General features: G+C 40.1%; 1 protein-coding gene across 3 annotated transcripts in view; it reads right to left on the reverse strand.

Moving 5' to 3' along the window:
* Nucleotides 1–13,800, reverse strand: part of MMUT (methylmalonyl-CoA mutase) — a 23,723-nt gene continuing 9,923 nt past the window's right edge. For all 3 annotated transcript variants that reach the window (XM_040597135.1, XM_040597136.1, XM_040597134.1), the window contains exons 8-14: nt 12,660–12,771; nt 11,235–11,350; nt 10,456–10,571; nt 4,455–4,586; nt 2,058–2,205; nt 1,779–1,946; nt 1–419 (exon numbers count right to left, since the gene is read on the reverse strand). In XM_040597135.1, the coding sequence (XP_040453069.1) occupies nt 291–419; nt 1,779–1,946; nt 2,058–2,205; nt 4,455–4,586; nt 10,456–10,571; nt 11,235–11,350; nt 12,660–12,771 (921 nt within the window). In that variant the 3' untranslated portion in view covers nt 1–290. The remainder of the gene's footprint in view (nt 420–1,778; nt 1,947–2,057; nt 2,206–4,454; nt 4,587–10,455; nt 10,572–11,234; nt 11,351–12,659; nt 12,772–13,800) is intronic.

Here is a 13,800-nt window from a genome sequence, read left to right on the forward strand (position 1 = left end):
TGGAACAAATACTTTATTTATCAGTATATCTGGAAAAAAGATCCAAACCCACCTACTGAATTCCCTTAATACCCTGAAGTCATAGTTCTAGAGGTAAAATCTTCTTCTGGGTAAATACATAAATAATCCTCAAATAGAACAAGCAGAGAATTTACAACTTTCTTAGAAAGCACAAAACACCAGGCTACAGGGCAGTGGAACCAAAGGGAAGTGGCTGGCCATCCCTTGCTGATGATTACATTCTGTAAGCGGTTAGGGTAAGGCTGGTTGCATCGTGTGACACTTCAGTGTTACATAGATTGCTGCCTCTTCTCCAAGCACTTCTCAATATCATCCAACACCTGGACAGCTGCTTTTGGAATACGAGTCCCTGGACCAAACACATTGGTAACGCCAGCTTCATACAGGAAGTCATAATCCTGTTCAGGAAGAAATATAAGAGATACAGTTAATAGTGCAACAGACAATTGATAATTGATTTATAATTGGTGTGTGCTCTGTCCTGACAACGTATATGCTGGGCCTGACAAAGTATATGCAACAAGTCCCAGGGAGAGGCACCACAGCATTAAGGGAAATGGGAAAAATACAGTAGTTGGGAGTTAAAAAAGAAATACTACAAAAACATCCACAGGAAAGGTTTTATTAGTTTAGAATCAGACTAATATCAGATCCTCGGAAAATACTAAAAAGTCAACTGGATGTGACTCTGAATAACCTAATCTAAATTTGATCTAACTTCTAATTTTGAAAAGACTGCTTTACACAAGGGATTGGACCAGGTGACTGCCAGTGGTCTCCTGCAATCAAAGTTACTCTAATTTCATGACTGTCCTGAAATTTCAAAAAGACCAAGGAAGCAGTTACATATTCTCTCTTACTTCTACATAGGATGTATTGCACCTGTCTTAACCACAGGTTAGCAACATCTCATTGAGAGATACTGGACAGAACACAATTTGTCTCCTAGAAAAATACTATGAGTTTTGTTTGTTGAATTTAAAAGTCTGTCATTCCTTAACTCTTACTTAATTGACTAGAAAAGGAAGAAGTCTGGGAAAAGGGAATAACAGGAGATTTGTACGCAAAATCAGTTTGGATCTCTCTAGGCAGAAGATGACCCTAGAGGTGATACAGCCAGGCAAACTGTGGATGGATGAGGGATGAGCTAAGTAAAATTTTAAGACAAAAGCACAGATCTGGAAGGATTCTTTTTGCACTTCCTGCAAGGGAATCCAACAAACTGTCCAACGGTTTAGGAGAAAGCAGAGGGAATGAGAGACAGCACTGAGGCCTGATGGTGGGAAACATGATGAGAGCATAAACAGGGAATGATATGTGTAGCCTATAGGTGATCTGACCTGCCATCTGTCTTCGTCACTAGCTGCGGCTCCTCCAAACTGTTGCCAGAAGTCATAAAGCCTCTTGAGACAGGAGCTAGCCTTTATCAGTGACATGCAAGGTACTGATTATCGGAAACCACAGAGTGCAAAGAACGTTTCCATGGGGCTAATCTTTTCACAACACAACTTAATATTCATTCCATCCAACAAACGCTGTAAGTTAAACCAGGACACAGTGTATAGAAAAGCAGACCAATGAGACCTGACAGCACCCTGCAACCACACAGATCTGTGCTGACCCTGGTGATGGTACACAGCAGCCTTCAGCACTGTAAATCCCCTCTGACATTAACAGAATATAGGAAATTGCTAAAACCAGCACAGACAGAAATAAAGGAGTCTCTTGGTCTTGACAGGAAGGATGTTGACTTGTACCTGAGGTGGGATGACACCTCCACATATGACAAGAATGTCTGGCCGGCCAAGGGCATTGAGTTCCTTGATGAGTTCAGGCACAAGAGTTTTATGACCTGCTGCAAGCGTGCTCACACCAACACAGTGCACATCTGCATCAACCGCCTGCTGGGCCACTTCTCGAGGTGTCTACAAGGAAAGAGGATTATGTGACACAGAAGAGCCCCAGCCTGCTTGCTGAACAAGAGAGGAAGAATTGCTGCATTTGAAATACATTGGACACCGCTCAGTCAGTCATACCTGGAAGAGGGGACCTATGTCCACATCAAAGCCAATGTCTGCAAATCCTGTAGCAATAACTTTAGCTCCTCTGTCATGGCCGTCTTGACCCATTTTTGCAACAAGTATACGAGGCCTGCGCCCCTCACAATCCATGAACTTGTTAACTCTGATGGAAAACACATATTGTATCGTTGTAAGTCACTGAGAATCATTACAAGTATTTCCACAAATAAAAAAAGCACCGGCTGCAACTGTAGCATAATTTCTATACATCAAATGAAAAGATCTAAGTCATGATTTGTCTACATAGTCTGCATACAATGTTAATACATGTTATATGATTACTAACTGATTTCTTGTATTTACTCAGCAATATAATGTTCTTTTTTAAAGAAAATCACACCACTACTTACCTGCTTTTTAATGGACAAAATACTGAATTCTCTGAGAGATTAATGAGCCGAATTACAACTAACATAATTTTTAGATTTTAAGAACAATTATAAGCGCTTACTTCAGAAGTACTTGCATGCCACACAGGCTACAGAGGTCGATCCTAGACATCATACTGCGCATCACAATTCAATTGGGCACAAGTCTGTCCAGAAAAAACTACCATATCCCCCGTTCTATGCACTCGTCCCAGTGCTTCCCTTTTTCTGCTTAGTGGCAGTTCATATTTCTGTTGTATTACTGTCACTGTGTAACCACAGCCTCAGACGGTAATCTCTCATCTGACTGTTCATTATCCACATACTGCCAGTATGTCTTTGAGTAGGACACTAAGACTACCACTTCTCAGGAATGAAAGGGGTTGTTTTGTTTTGTTCTGTTCTGTTTTTTTAAAATATTGCACTGTTCTGAGCGTTCTGTTAACGATGGAGTTGTATGGATTTGGTGCGCCTTGAAACCATATGCTGACCTGGCTGGGATGATCACTGCATGAATCCAGCAGCTTAGTTTGGGGAAAAGAGTGACTCTAGATAAAGTGTCTATCAGCACAGATTTGAACAGCCTCGGGAGATGATTCCAGGACACAAATATGCATCATGTAAGAGGGTAAAAGTAAGAACTCAGGCAGCTTAAAAAAGAATTATATGAAGACAGCCTGAAGGAGCAGACAGACAAAGCTTCTGCTTGAGGATGCACAGGAGTTGGGCCTGCCTTCTCTATTCCCAAGGACTGTTGAGAATATCAGTGAAGTAGGTATCTGAATTGATTTGTGGTATCTTTAAATCCTTCTCTCTGTTTTGTGTTCTGTTTCCATATTCTTGTTTTCTTACTTCCCCTGCCACAGACTCCCTCCCAAAAAGAACAGCTCTAGGTGCTCCGAGCCTGCCAGGCTAAGACCACCTGAGTCACTGCAGTTCAGGGCTTGGCTTACTGTGGGGCAAGTGTGCAATCACACTTCTGAAGGCCTGTGCAAAGGTGACATATAGTAAATCCAGTTTTGTTACCATATTTATGTCCAAGGTCGTATGTACCAGTTAGTAAAGGCATGTATGTAAAAAAGGGAGCTACACCTCAATTCACAAGGAATCAGTTCTGTTTCATGTAAATGCATAATTACAAATACTTAAATTTAAAATAAATATTTTAAATAAAAAAAACATGGTGACATCCCCCAGCACAACTACTTTCAGGTCAAGCTAAACACCATTGTGAAGCCATCAAGTAATTCCCTTTCAAGAGAGCTTGTAACTCTTTAATGTGTAAGTCCCAACACAGCAGGGACTTTCGAGCATCAATTCATATTACATCACCACCCACTGCACCAATTCAGTCTCTTTACCCAAGAGGACAGCAGCAAAGGCAGAAGCTGACAAAAGGCACAAACAGGCAAATGTTTTCACACATAGTACCACTTTCTGATGTTTTCTCCCTTGTGATATGAGTAAGACCCATAGACTAGAAGCTATATGTGGTTATCTGTACAGATTTTAGCCTTACAATTTTAGGAACAGTAAGAGTGAAGTTGCAGGAACAACTTATGGGCAGATCAAACCTGGGTTTTGTAACTATAAACTGCTGGCATTATTTCAGAGATTACTATTACGGAGTCTTCAAAAGAAGCAATCCAACGTATGCAGGTTTCAGGCAATGTTTCTCAGCTTCTTAATCCTACGGCTACATAGCCTATTTGAATAAAATCCTCAAATCATATCAACACCTCAGTGGATCTTGTTTGCAAGCAAATACAAGTTCAGTTAAGTTTTGACTACTCTTTTGCTGCTCTTATTTCTTCTCATTCTGCTTCCTTGCTTACAGGCATGAGAGTGCCTGTGCAGGTCATTGTTTTGTTCTGGGGATGTTGTTCAGGTTTTGGAGATGCTTTTTTAGGGCACAGCGAGTAGCACGTGAATCTCATGGATAAAATGTAAGACCGTGTTTGGCTACCTGGGAAGCTATTCTCACCTATTGATAGCATGTAGAATTTCATCACTCTCTCCAAACTCCTGGCGATAAGCTCCGCTCACCATTCGGTCACTGGCTTTATGCTCCCCAAACACCTTCTTCATTGCATCTGTTATTTCTCCAACAGTGCACCTAAGAAACAGGAACAAAGCAGGAGGCTCATATGAAAACAGAATACAGGAACCACTGGCAGTGGCCCAACTATTTGCCTTGCTGCAGGACAAATTCATTTACACTCATTTCCCCTTTGGTGCTACAACTCTGAACATCTGACTCACTGTACTGTCATCCACTACTAGAACATGCAAGAGTGTTTTTAACAAAATACTTCTTGCTGATGTGAGAAGTGATTTTACAAGTGACAAGCCAATGGGGACCACTGAACGGCAAAATATTTCAGGAAATGAAATCAAATTTTCTCAACTGGGATTTTTTTTGGGCTCAGACTGCAAGATCTTGCATTTGGACTCATATTAAAATGCAGAATAAATCAAGAGGGGGAAAAAAAAGGAAGAATACAGAGAAAAGACTGAAGCCTAACTTTTTAACTGGAATTTGTTTGCCTTTCCCTTGATGTTCATATTTTAGTGTTTATTCTTCTCCTCTGCTCCTGACATAGCTCCTTTATTGACTGAGATGCAGAAGAAACTGCAAAATCCATTTACATGCAAGTTACAAGCTTTGTTGGCTACTGGAGACACTGTGCATGTTCAAAATAATACACATTTTACTGCTGTAGCACAAGGGCTAGAAGCAAACTAGGCTGTGCTGCCTTCTTATACAAACATCAGAAGTAACCGCTTCTGTTCAAAAGCATTTGAAAATTTCACGTTTCATGGAGCCCACCTTTCTGTGTAAAATCTATAATGTAGATTGTACCAAAAACCCCAATGCTGTTCTCTAATTACAGCTGAGCCCACAACCACATACCTGATGAAAGGAACCTACTTAGAAGGGAAACCCAACTCATCTGTGGAGAAAGCAGTTCAGCTAGCAGCTCCATCACAGCAAGCGTCTTACTTCTGATATGAAATTAACTGGGATTTGGTACTGTGTAATGATTTTGAAGGTATGCTACTGAGCTCTTGATGAAATCTTTGATCAAAAATATTTTGATTAAAATAGTTTATACTTGAATAGGAAAAGACTAAAGGATTTGTGTATTTTAAGAAACAAATATAACTTGCTGCAAACTTTGTCAAAGAAAAAAGTAAAATGCTACTCCACTTTAGAAGTATGCTCACAAATACAGAGACCAAACCCCACCTATTCAGCTACTGCTAAGCACATTTCAAACCCCTGGAATTCACATTTTCTCCTGCCGTATTGCATTTATGCTCAAAGGATGTTTGGGCAAGATGCAACTTCTTCTCCACTCCATGGGCAGATGAGTTATACTCGGTTTTCTTTCTGCTGTCTGCAGTTTCAGTAGCTATTATCTGATTCCTACCTCAAGCAACCTGCCATGTATCCAATGTAACAGCAGATGGATTTCTGCTGTATTAATTGATTTCATCAATACATTGCAAAGAGAGATTTTTACTTCCTCTGACTCCCTAGCCAATCTGCCCTTTTGCTAACTGATGCTTTTTATACTCAGCAAACTCAGCCATGGTTATAATTTGTAACTATGTTAACGTAAAACGGTAGAAATCCTATCTTGAGCATCAAGGTCTGTGCAACGCGTAGGCCTGAAGCCGGCCTCTTATTTCTAGGTATCACTCTTCACAGCTGGCCTGCTTTGTCTAGAAGCCAGTATCACACTGGAACACACATTACCAAGGCCTGGAAAGACAGGACAAGGGGCAATGGTTTTAAACTGAAAGAGGGTATATTTAGATTAGATGGTCCCTTCCAACCCAAACCATTCTGCAGTTCTGTAATTTTTAACTTGCATCATTGACACAGTCTTGGCCACTTTTTGTCATCTCCCTGTCCCCAGCTCTCTGGAACTTTAAAAATTAAGTTCTCTGCTTTTATCCATTTTCTTCTTCAGTGCACTGAAGAGTTCATATCTGGATTTATGAGGATCACAGTCTAGGAAAGCAGCTAACGCAAAGTAATACCAAATTTATAGTATCTGTACGGCTATGTGTGAATGTGACTTAGTCTTGGTACTCTCTTTGAACTTATTTATTAACAGTGATTTTAAAAAGCATTAGTTACAAAGCAGCCTGTCCATGATTGCCTCAGAACCCAATGACATTGCTATACAATGCAATATACTTCATTTTTATAGCACCTGTAGGATCTCAGAAAGCTTACCAAGCACTACTGGAGTTCCAATAGTTCTCAGACCTTACTCTCTTGTATCATCAGGTTTTGTTTTTCAGGACATTTAAATTATCTTATTAATATTACTGCTCTCTGATATTAATAACAAAAAATTTAAAAGTAAACTGCATAAGTGCTAGATTAAGTGACTTCCCCAAGGTGAAAAAGCAAGTTTGCAGCAGACTTAAAAATACTGTCTGTAAATACTGACTCCCTCCTAGAGTGCTAGACATCACAGATTGCAGCCTGATAGAGATACATCCCCTGCATAAACACTGACAACTCACTCCTGTGTAAACGCTGGCAGTTTGGTGAGGGCTTACAGTGGCATAATGCATCTTTTCTTCTAGAGAAAACTGTAAGCTTAGATAAATCTTACTCCTTCTCTTTTGCAAAAGCAGCATGTTAGTATAACCTCAGTATTAAAGCAGAGCACGTGTAGATATAGCTATGTTCCTACTATGTAGAAGTGTTAATGAAAGTTTCATGTAACAAGTGAAAAATAAATGGTTTGGACCATCCGTTTAATTGAATTATAATCTGGTGACTGGGATGAATTTTTTTGTGTGTACTGCATGAAAGATGAAATACTGTTCTTTCTTCTGTAAATACTGCTTCTGAAATCCTTGCAGAGTATTTTGAAAATTCCACCCCAAGTCTCTGCAACCCTTTAAATCTAAAGTTCCTAAGTAAGAATAGGAGTTTTGATTTCAAAGTACTCATGAATGCTAGAACAGAACAGAACATTTTCAATTGGAAGGAACCTGCAACAATCATCTGCTCCAACTGCCTGACCACTTCAGGGCTGACCAAAAGTTAAAGCATGTTGTTAAGGGCCTTGTCCAAATGCCTCTTAAACACTGACAGGCTTGGGGCATTGACCACCTCAGTAGGGAGCCTGTTCCAGTGTTTCATCACCCTCTTTGTAAAGAAATGCTTCCTAATATCCAGTTTAAACCTTCCCTGGTGCAGGTCTGAACCATTCCCATGTGTCCTATCACTAGAAATCAAGAAGAGCTCAGCACCTCCTTCTCCACATCCCCTCCTCAGGAAGCTGTACAGAGCAATGAGGTTGCCCTCAGCCTCCTCTTCTCCAAACTAAACAAGCCCAAAGTCCTCAGCCGCTCCTCACAGGACATTCCTTTCACCAGTTTTATTGCCCTCCTCTGGATGCATTCAAGAACCTTCACATCCTTCTTCAATTGCAGGGCCCAGAACTGCACGCAGTATGCAAGGTGATGCTGCACCAGTGCTGTGCAGAACGGGATAATCCCCTCTTTGGAGCAGCTGGTGATGGTGTTTGATGCACCCCAGGGTGCGGTTTGCCCTCTTGGCCCCCAGGACACACTGCTGACTCCTATTGAGCCTCCTCTCGACCAGCACCCCCAGGTCCCTTTCTGCAGGGCTGCTCTCCAGCTACGCTTTCACAGCACCCTTTGCTTACAATTTTGTAAATGTAATTTACAACCTAATCTGTGGTTTTAAGTAAACTTAAAACTTTGAAGTGGAGACTAAAAGATAGCTACAATTCTCTGATTTGTGTTTTATCAGTCCATAGCCCTTACAAAGCATCTGGTGGCAAAGGCAGTATGTTTGTATGCAAACTGTGGTCTGCATCTTCTGAACTTCTGCACCGCTCAGAATTACTGCTGTCTAACTGCTATATCAGAGCTCTCAGGTGCTCAGATTCCCCGTGCTTCCTCAACAGTAGGTTATTTCCAAACAAGAGAAACTTGGTTCTTGGCTAAGCTTTTGGGCAATTCAACAAGGTCAATGGGATGAAAGACAACCACAGCTGTGCCAGCCAGAGAGGATGTTGTTCCTTTCAGTGTGTCTGATCAGGCACAGGATCTATCCCCTTGAGCAATTTGTGCTGTGACTCTCCCAGTGGTTCACAACCAGCTGTAGAACCTATGCTGCACAAATACAAGTTTGAAGAAAGACATTCAATGACCACAATGTGCCTGTTAGGACTGTCACCTTCTGTCTGTTCAGTCTCAACGCTACTGCTGATGCACCTCTGCATTTCACCACTAATAAGAAGCAGCAGTGTGTAATCAGGTGACAAAGCACCATGAGGACACAGACTGGGCAGACAAAGAAGCAGCGCTAAACGCTACATTGCACTTGTGCCTTCCTTTTCTATTACCAATAGCTGGCACAGCAGGAACTGCAAGTCTAGAGAGGAACAGAAAAACAACACCACAGGTGAGGTAGATGAGAAAGAACTTAGCATAATCTTCTCACAGCCCTAACTACACCCATTTTCCTGTAATGTGTCTTCTCATGAGACGTGAGGTACAGAAGGGAGGCAGTACTGCTCCCATTCCCTGTCACCTTTGGCCTGCCTTATTATTACTTGAGTTACAAGAATAAATCGCCACATGTAGTCCATGGGGTCTTTTCCATAGTTCAACGCTGAAAATTCTGTGCTACTCCTTTTATTTCAATTGGATTACATTACTTGTCTTCCTGACTAAACCCCATCATTTTCCATTCAGCAGGAGACAGGCATCTGTCACCAACATGCTGGTGATACTGGCCTACTTGTCTACTACTGGTGAGGATGAATGTGCTTACTGGAAAAGCTTTTCCCATGTTGCCCCTAACAGAAGGTCTGCCCATAAATGTTTGCAAAGCTCATAATCCTCCTTCAAACACTCTGTATCAGGTGCCATGACAACTACTTTCTGTGATCATGTCCCACGTACAGGTTTGGGGCAAAGGTAAGTTCTGTGTTTGCCACTTAGGAAGTGGATCTGCAGTCCATTAATGCTTTTACAAATAATAAAAACAAGGTCACCAAGGAGAGAAACTAGCAGTTAGCTGGTCGGTTTTGGCACAGAAGACATGAATCCCTGGTAAATCCAACACTACCCTCCTGTGACCTTTACAGTTCAAAGGTGTAGACATGCTGCTGGAGAATAGTGACAAGCTCTTTGTGGAGAAAATTTATTCAAAATACAGCTGTTAAGTGTTCAAGGAAAGGGAAAAAAGGAATTTGAGACATAACACTAAAAATAGAAGAGCACCCCTATAAGGAGTGAATTTGGTTTGCTCATTTTGAGGGTATTTATTAATTAAGGAACAGACACATAGGATCTATTCTAAAGACCGACACTTACTTTGAAGTGGGAATGAAAACAGTCTTAAAAGCACCTTAGGTGAAAAAAGTAAATATTCCACTGGACTCTAAAGGATGCCTCACTGCTCTACTCAAGAGCATCTTTTACATCTTCGCCTGACTAACCAAACTTATTTCTCCTTCAATCAAAAAATGTTTTCACACCAATCTGTGGTGCAAGGAAGGATGAAGCAACAGACCATGATAAGACTGTGAATATCCATTTTCACATTTCAGATATTTCTAAAGCTCCCTGACCTATGAAACAGCAGGGTGACAGAGAAACCTAGTTACATCCTGAAACTCGTAAGAATCCAACTTGTAAACAACAAAATGTGTACGAACAACAATTTCATATGAAATTCCTTGTATCTGTATTGTTCTTTGTGAGAAATTAAAGCATAGCCTTAAAAGACTGTAAAATGTAATAGTCTATCTTACAATGTCGAGCTTCAGCCATCTTTTACTTCCACTTCTGAGGACAAAACACAAAGCATCTCAAGATGCCAACCTCACTGACACCATACCCAAGAACAGTTAAAAGGTGAAAATAAACCATCGATTTTTAAGCAGCAGTTAGGCATTCACCCTCACCCCCAATACCTTGAACGTGCTGCTTCCACTGCAAGTGCGAGCAAATTGCCTTCCCCAGTAGCAGCACACTGTGTTAGAGCAGCAAGACATTGCTGGGCTGCTGCTTGATCTCTACTAGCCTTCACCTAAAGTGGAGGAGAAAAATATTAACACAAACTACAAAGTGAACTGGGAAGTCAAGTGCATAACATTTTCTGATTTCAAATACTAATTCTAGAGGCAAGGAATTGTCAATGGTCAATATAGGCTATATATTTCCACAAGATTAGAAGTAAAAAGGCATTTTGGACCTTAAAACATGTGTATAAGTCCATAAAATAACTCTAAAACTATTTTATCTACGTTTTTACTAATTATGAAAGAAGACGTTGATTTCTGGTTCCACAATCCTGCTCCTTAACCACACTTGACAAGCTGCATGGAATAGTCTGAGTGATTAAGTAATGTTACATAATTTTAGAGCAAAACATCACATAGCTATTTGCTATCTTATTTTCAGACAAGGTAAAGCTCTCAATATTGAAAGGCTAGACATATATTCATGAGACTATCTGAAATACAATGATTAAAACTAAATGAACGTAACAAAAGCATTTTTGTTTGGGTTCTAATACTGTTTCCTGGGATTTTCCATCAGCCTCCATTGAAGCTCAACAGAAAACTATCTTCTTCACTGAAGATGAAAGTGGATTCTCAGAAATGTGAGGGTCAACTTTCTGGCAAGCTACTTTTACTCAAGTTCTACCTGCAATTACAAGAACTTTCATTTTTAAGAAGGTAGTTCCCACCTTATTAATCTTCTCGATCTGCTTGCTACGAACTGAAGTATTATCAATAGCCAGAACTTCCACCGTCTCCTCTTTTTCTAGCTGATGCTTGTTTACTCCAACAATTACTTCAGACCCTATTTCCAGCAGAAACACCAGAAACTCAGAATACATTTGCAAACTACTGTGAAAAGACACAATATTAACAGGACAAGAAAATTTTTGAGCATTATAATGCAGTGCTTTGCTTTATGACTAAAAAAATTTCAAATACTTAAAATTTGTTGTTATAGGAAAGACTTCAGTCTGTATTTTCCATATTGCACGATGAGATGACCAGATGCATGAACATTCAACTCAGTGAATAATGAGCCAGAAAAAAGATTTTGAATAGAATGATATTTATCTTACAAACTGATTTAATAATGATCACTAATATACATTAGCTATTTTTCTCTTTTTAAGCTTACAAAACTGAATCTTACAGAATTAAGCAGAAGTGCTGGTCTCCTGCACTGCTCTGCTTTTACTTTCCTGATTTAGCACATAAATAAGAAAGTGAAGCTCCTACCTAAAACTACTCTATGTGAATAAAAATTAATTTATCATGTCAGAAAACTGTATTTTAGCTTTCAGCCAGCATGGACTAAACAACCATTTTTATTTGCAGTGCCTAATAACATTACTACACTCTTCAAAGCAACATGAAGTAATTTACCTTGGGACAGAAAATACAGAACTTTATTGATTATGCCTTATTGATCTTAATTAAAGACCTGCTTCAAATTTATTCTCCAAACAAACAAATCCATATAATTTCTTTCATGTTTGAGTTATCCCTAGTTTCCCTAGTCCCAGTGGTGGACTACTACTGGAACGCAGACTACAAAAAGCAGAATAGAGCTATAAGCACCCATGTATACATATCTTCACATATACCTACTGTATGTCTACCTATACTTATATATCACAAAGAAAGAGCTGCATCATCCTCTAATCTGAGTTGACTGCATTTTTTCTAGTCTTCAGCAAAAACAGGCAGTTCTGAAATAACACCAGAAATTTGGCCAGATACATTCAACATCACCATCTGCTGGTCGTCATGCTTGTAAATTCAGGAACTGCAGTTTAAAGATACGATCACAAATTAAGCAATTAACTACTGAAGGCCCCAAATACTCCTTCAAAATTGTGTTTCTAGTGCTTTGTCTAATCTAGACTTAAAATATGCCAAGCAAGACTGTTTTCATACTGGTCCTGTATTTCATATGCACTGATATCTCTTCTCAGAAGCTTTCACTGACAGAAAACTAATACCATTTTATCACTCTCAATCTGCTACTCCTAAACTAAGAAGAAAAGAAACAAGGAAAATGTGTATAAGAACCCTTTATACAAAGGTATTCTACCAACAGTTTTCCCTTCTTTCATCTCCCTGCTCCCTACCAGAGTCAATCCTGGCTTGTCTTCGGGCTGCACACTCTTCAATACGAAGTTTGGGAATCCCCTCAGCAACAGCTTTGGCCATTCCACCCATGTCTTCGATCTCCTCAATAAGCTGAGAAATGAAAAGGATTGAGAAAGTAAGTAGTAGCAAGGTTCACAAAACGAGCTTTGCATTTGTACCACCATCCTAATTTTTATTATACCTATATACACAGCCCTGTGCTCTGAAAGTGTCTTCCTATCTCTATGTCTCTGACTACAGGTTTTGATATAAATTAAAGGACATCTCAAACAAAAGAGCATTTTTATTACCAAAATTCCATAAATTCACTAACAGGACACAGCATATTGTTCAATCATAACACCCATGGCTGAAAAGGCTTAGAATTTGAGATCTTGACTCTGCATGGACTTCTGCCTGCCAAGCAGCCCTTATGGTTACATGTATCCAAACACATATAAACTGAAAAAAACCCAGGGTCAGTTCTCTGATCCTGAAGGCAAGTGGCATGGCATTTCAGCTCTCACACAGCAGAAGCCTATTCAGCGCCAAAACACAGTGACCACATCCAAACTGCCTACTGGAAATGACCATCAGGCATGCCTGGCACTGCCTAAAGTATCCTAGTCGACAACGACCTAAAAAACACACCGGACAATGTGCTAAGTGCCTGCACAGTGCCAGGCTAGTGTTTGGGCCTGTAGCAGCTTATTAATTTGGGACTTTGCAATTATGTGCTCAAAAGGAGAATCAGTGGGTTTAGCTGTAGACTAGACATGCAGGTGTATACCTTTATGCAGGATTGCCACCAGCAAGACTACTCCTGCACAGTACTTTTCATACGCAAGTAATGACTAGCAGCAAAAATATTATTTAAAAAAATATTCTGATCCAACAGAAAAATTCCTCCTGAATTCTGTGTAATATTCAAGTACGGCCAGATAATCCCCTGCACGCTTGGCTATAAAACCTTGTTTTTAGTAACACCTAGTTTTAAACACTCAAGCAGATCACCACAAGCATGAGTAAGCATGTAACTAAGTAGGTTGGTTTGATGACTCCTTCTGTTGAACCCTTTTTTTACTTGTGTATAGAACAGTTCCCAGCAAACTGGGAGTCTTCAGCGTGCAAGGGACTTTG

The sequence above is a fragment of the Falco naumanni genome, chromosome 6 (genome assembly GCF_017639655.2).
Source record: "Falco naumanni isolate bFalNau1 chromosome 6, bFalNau1.pat, whole genome shotgun sequence".
NCBI lineage: Eukaryota > Metazoa > Chordata > Aves > Falconiformes > Falconidae > Falco > Falco naumanni.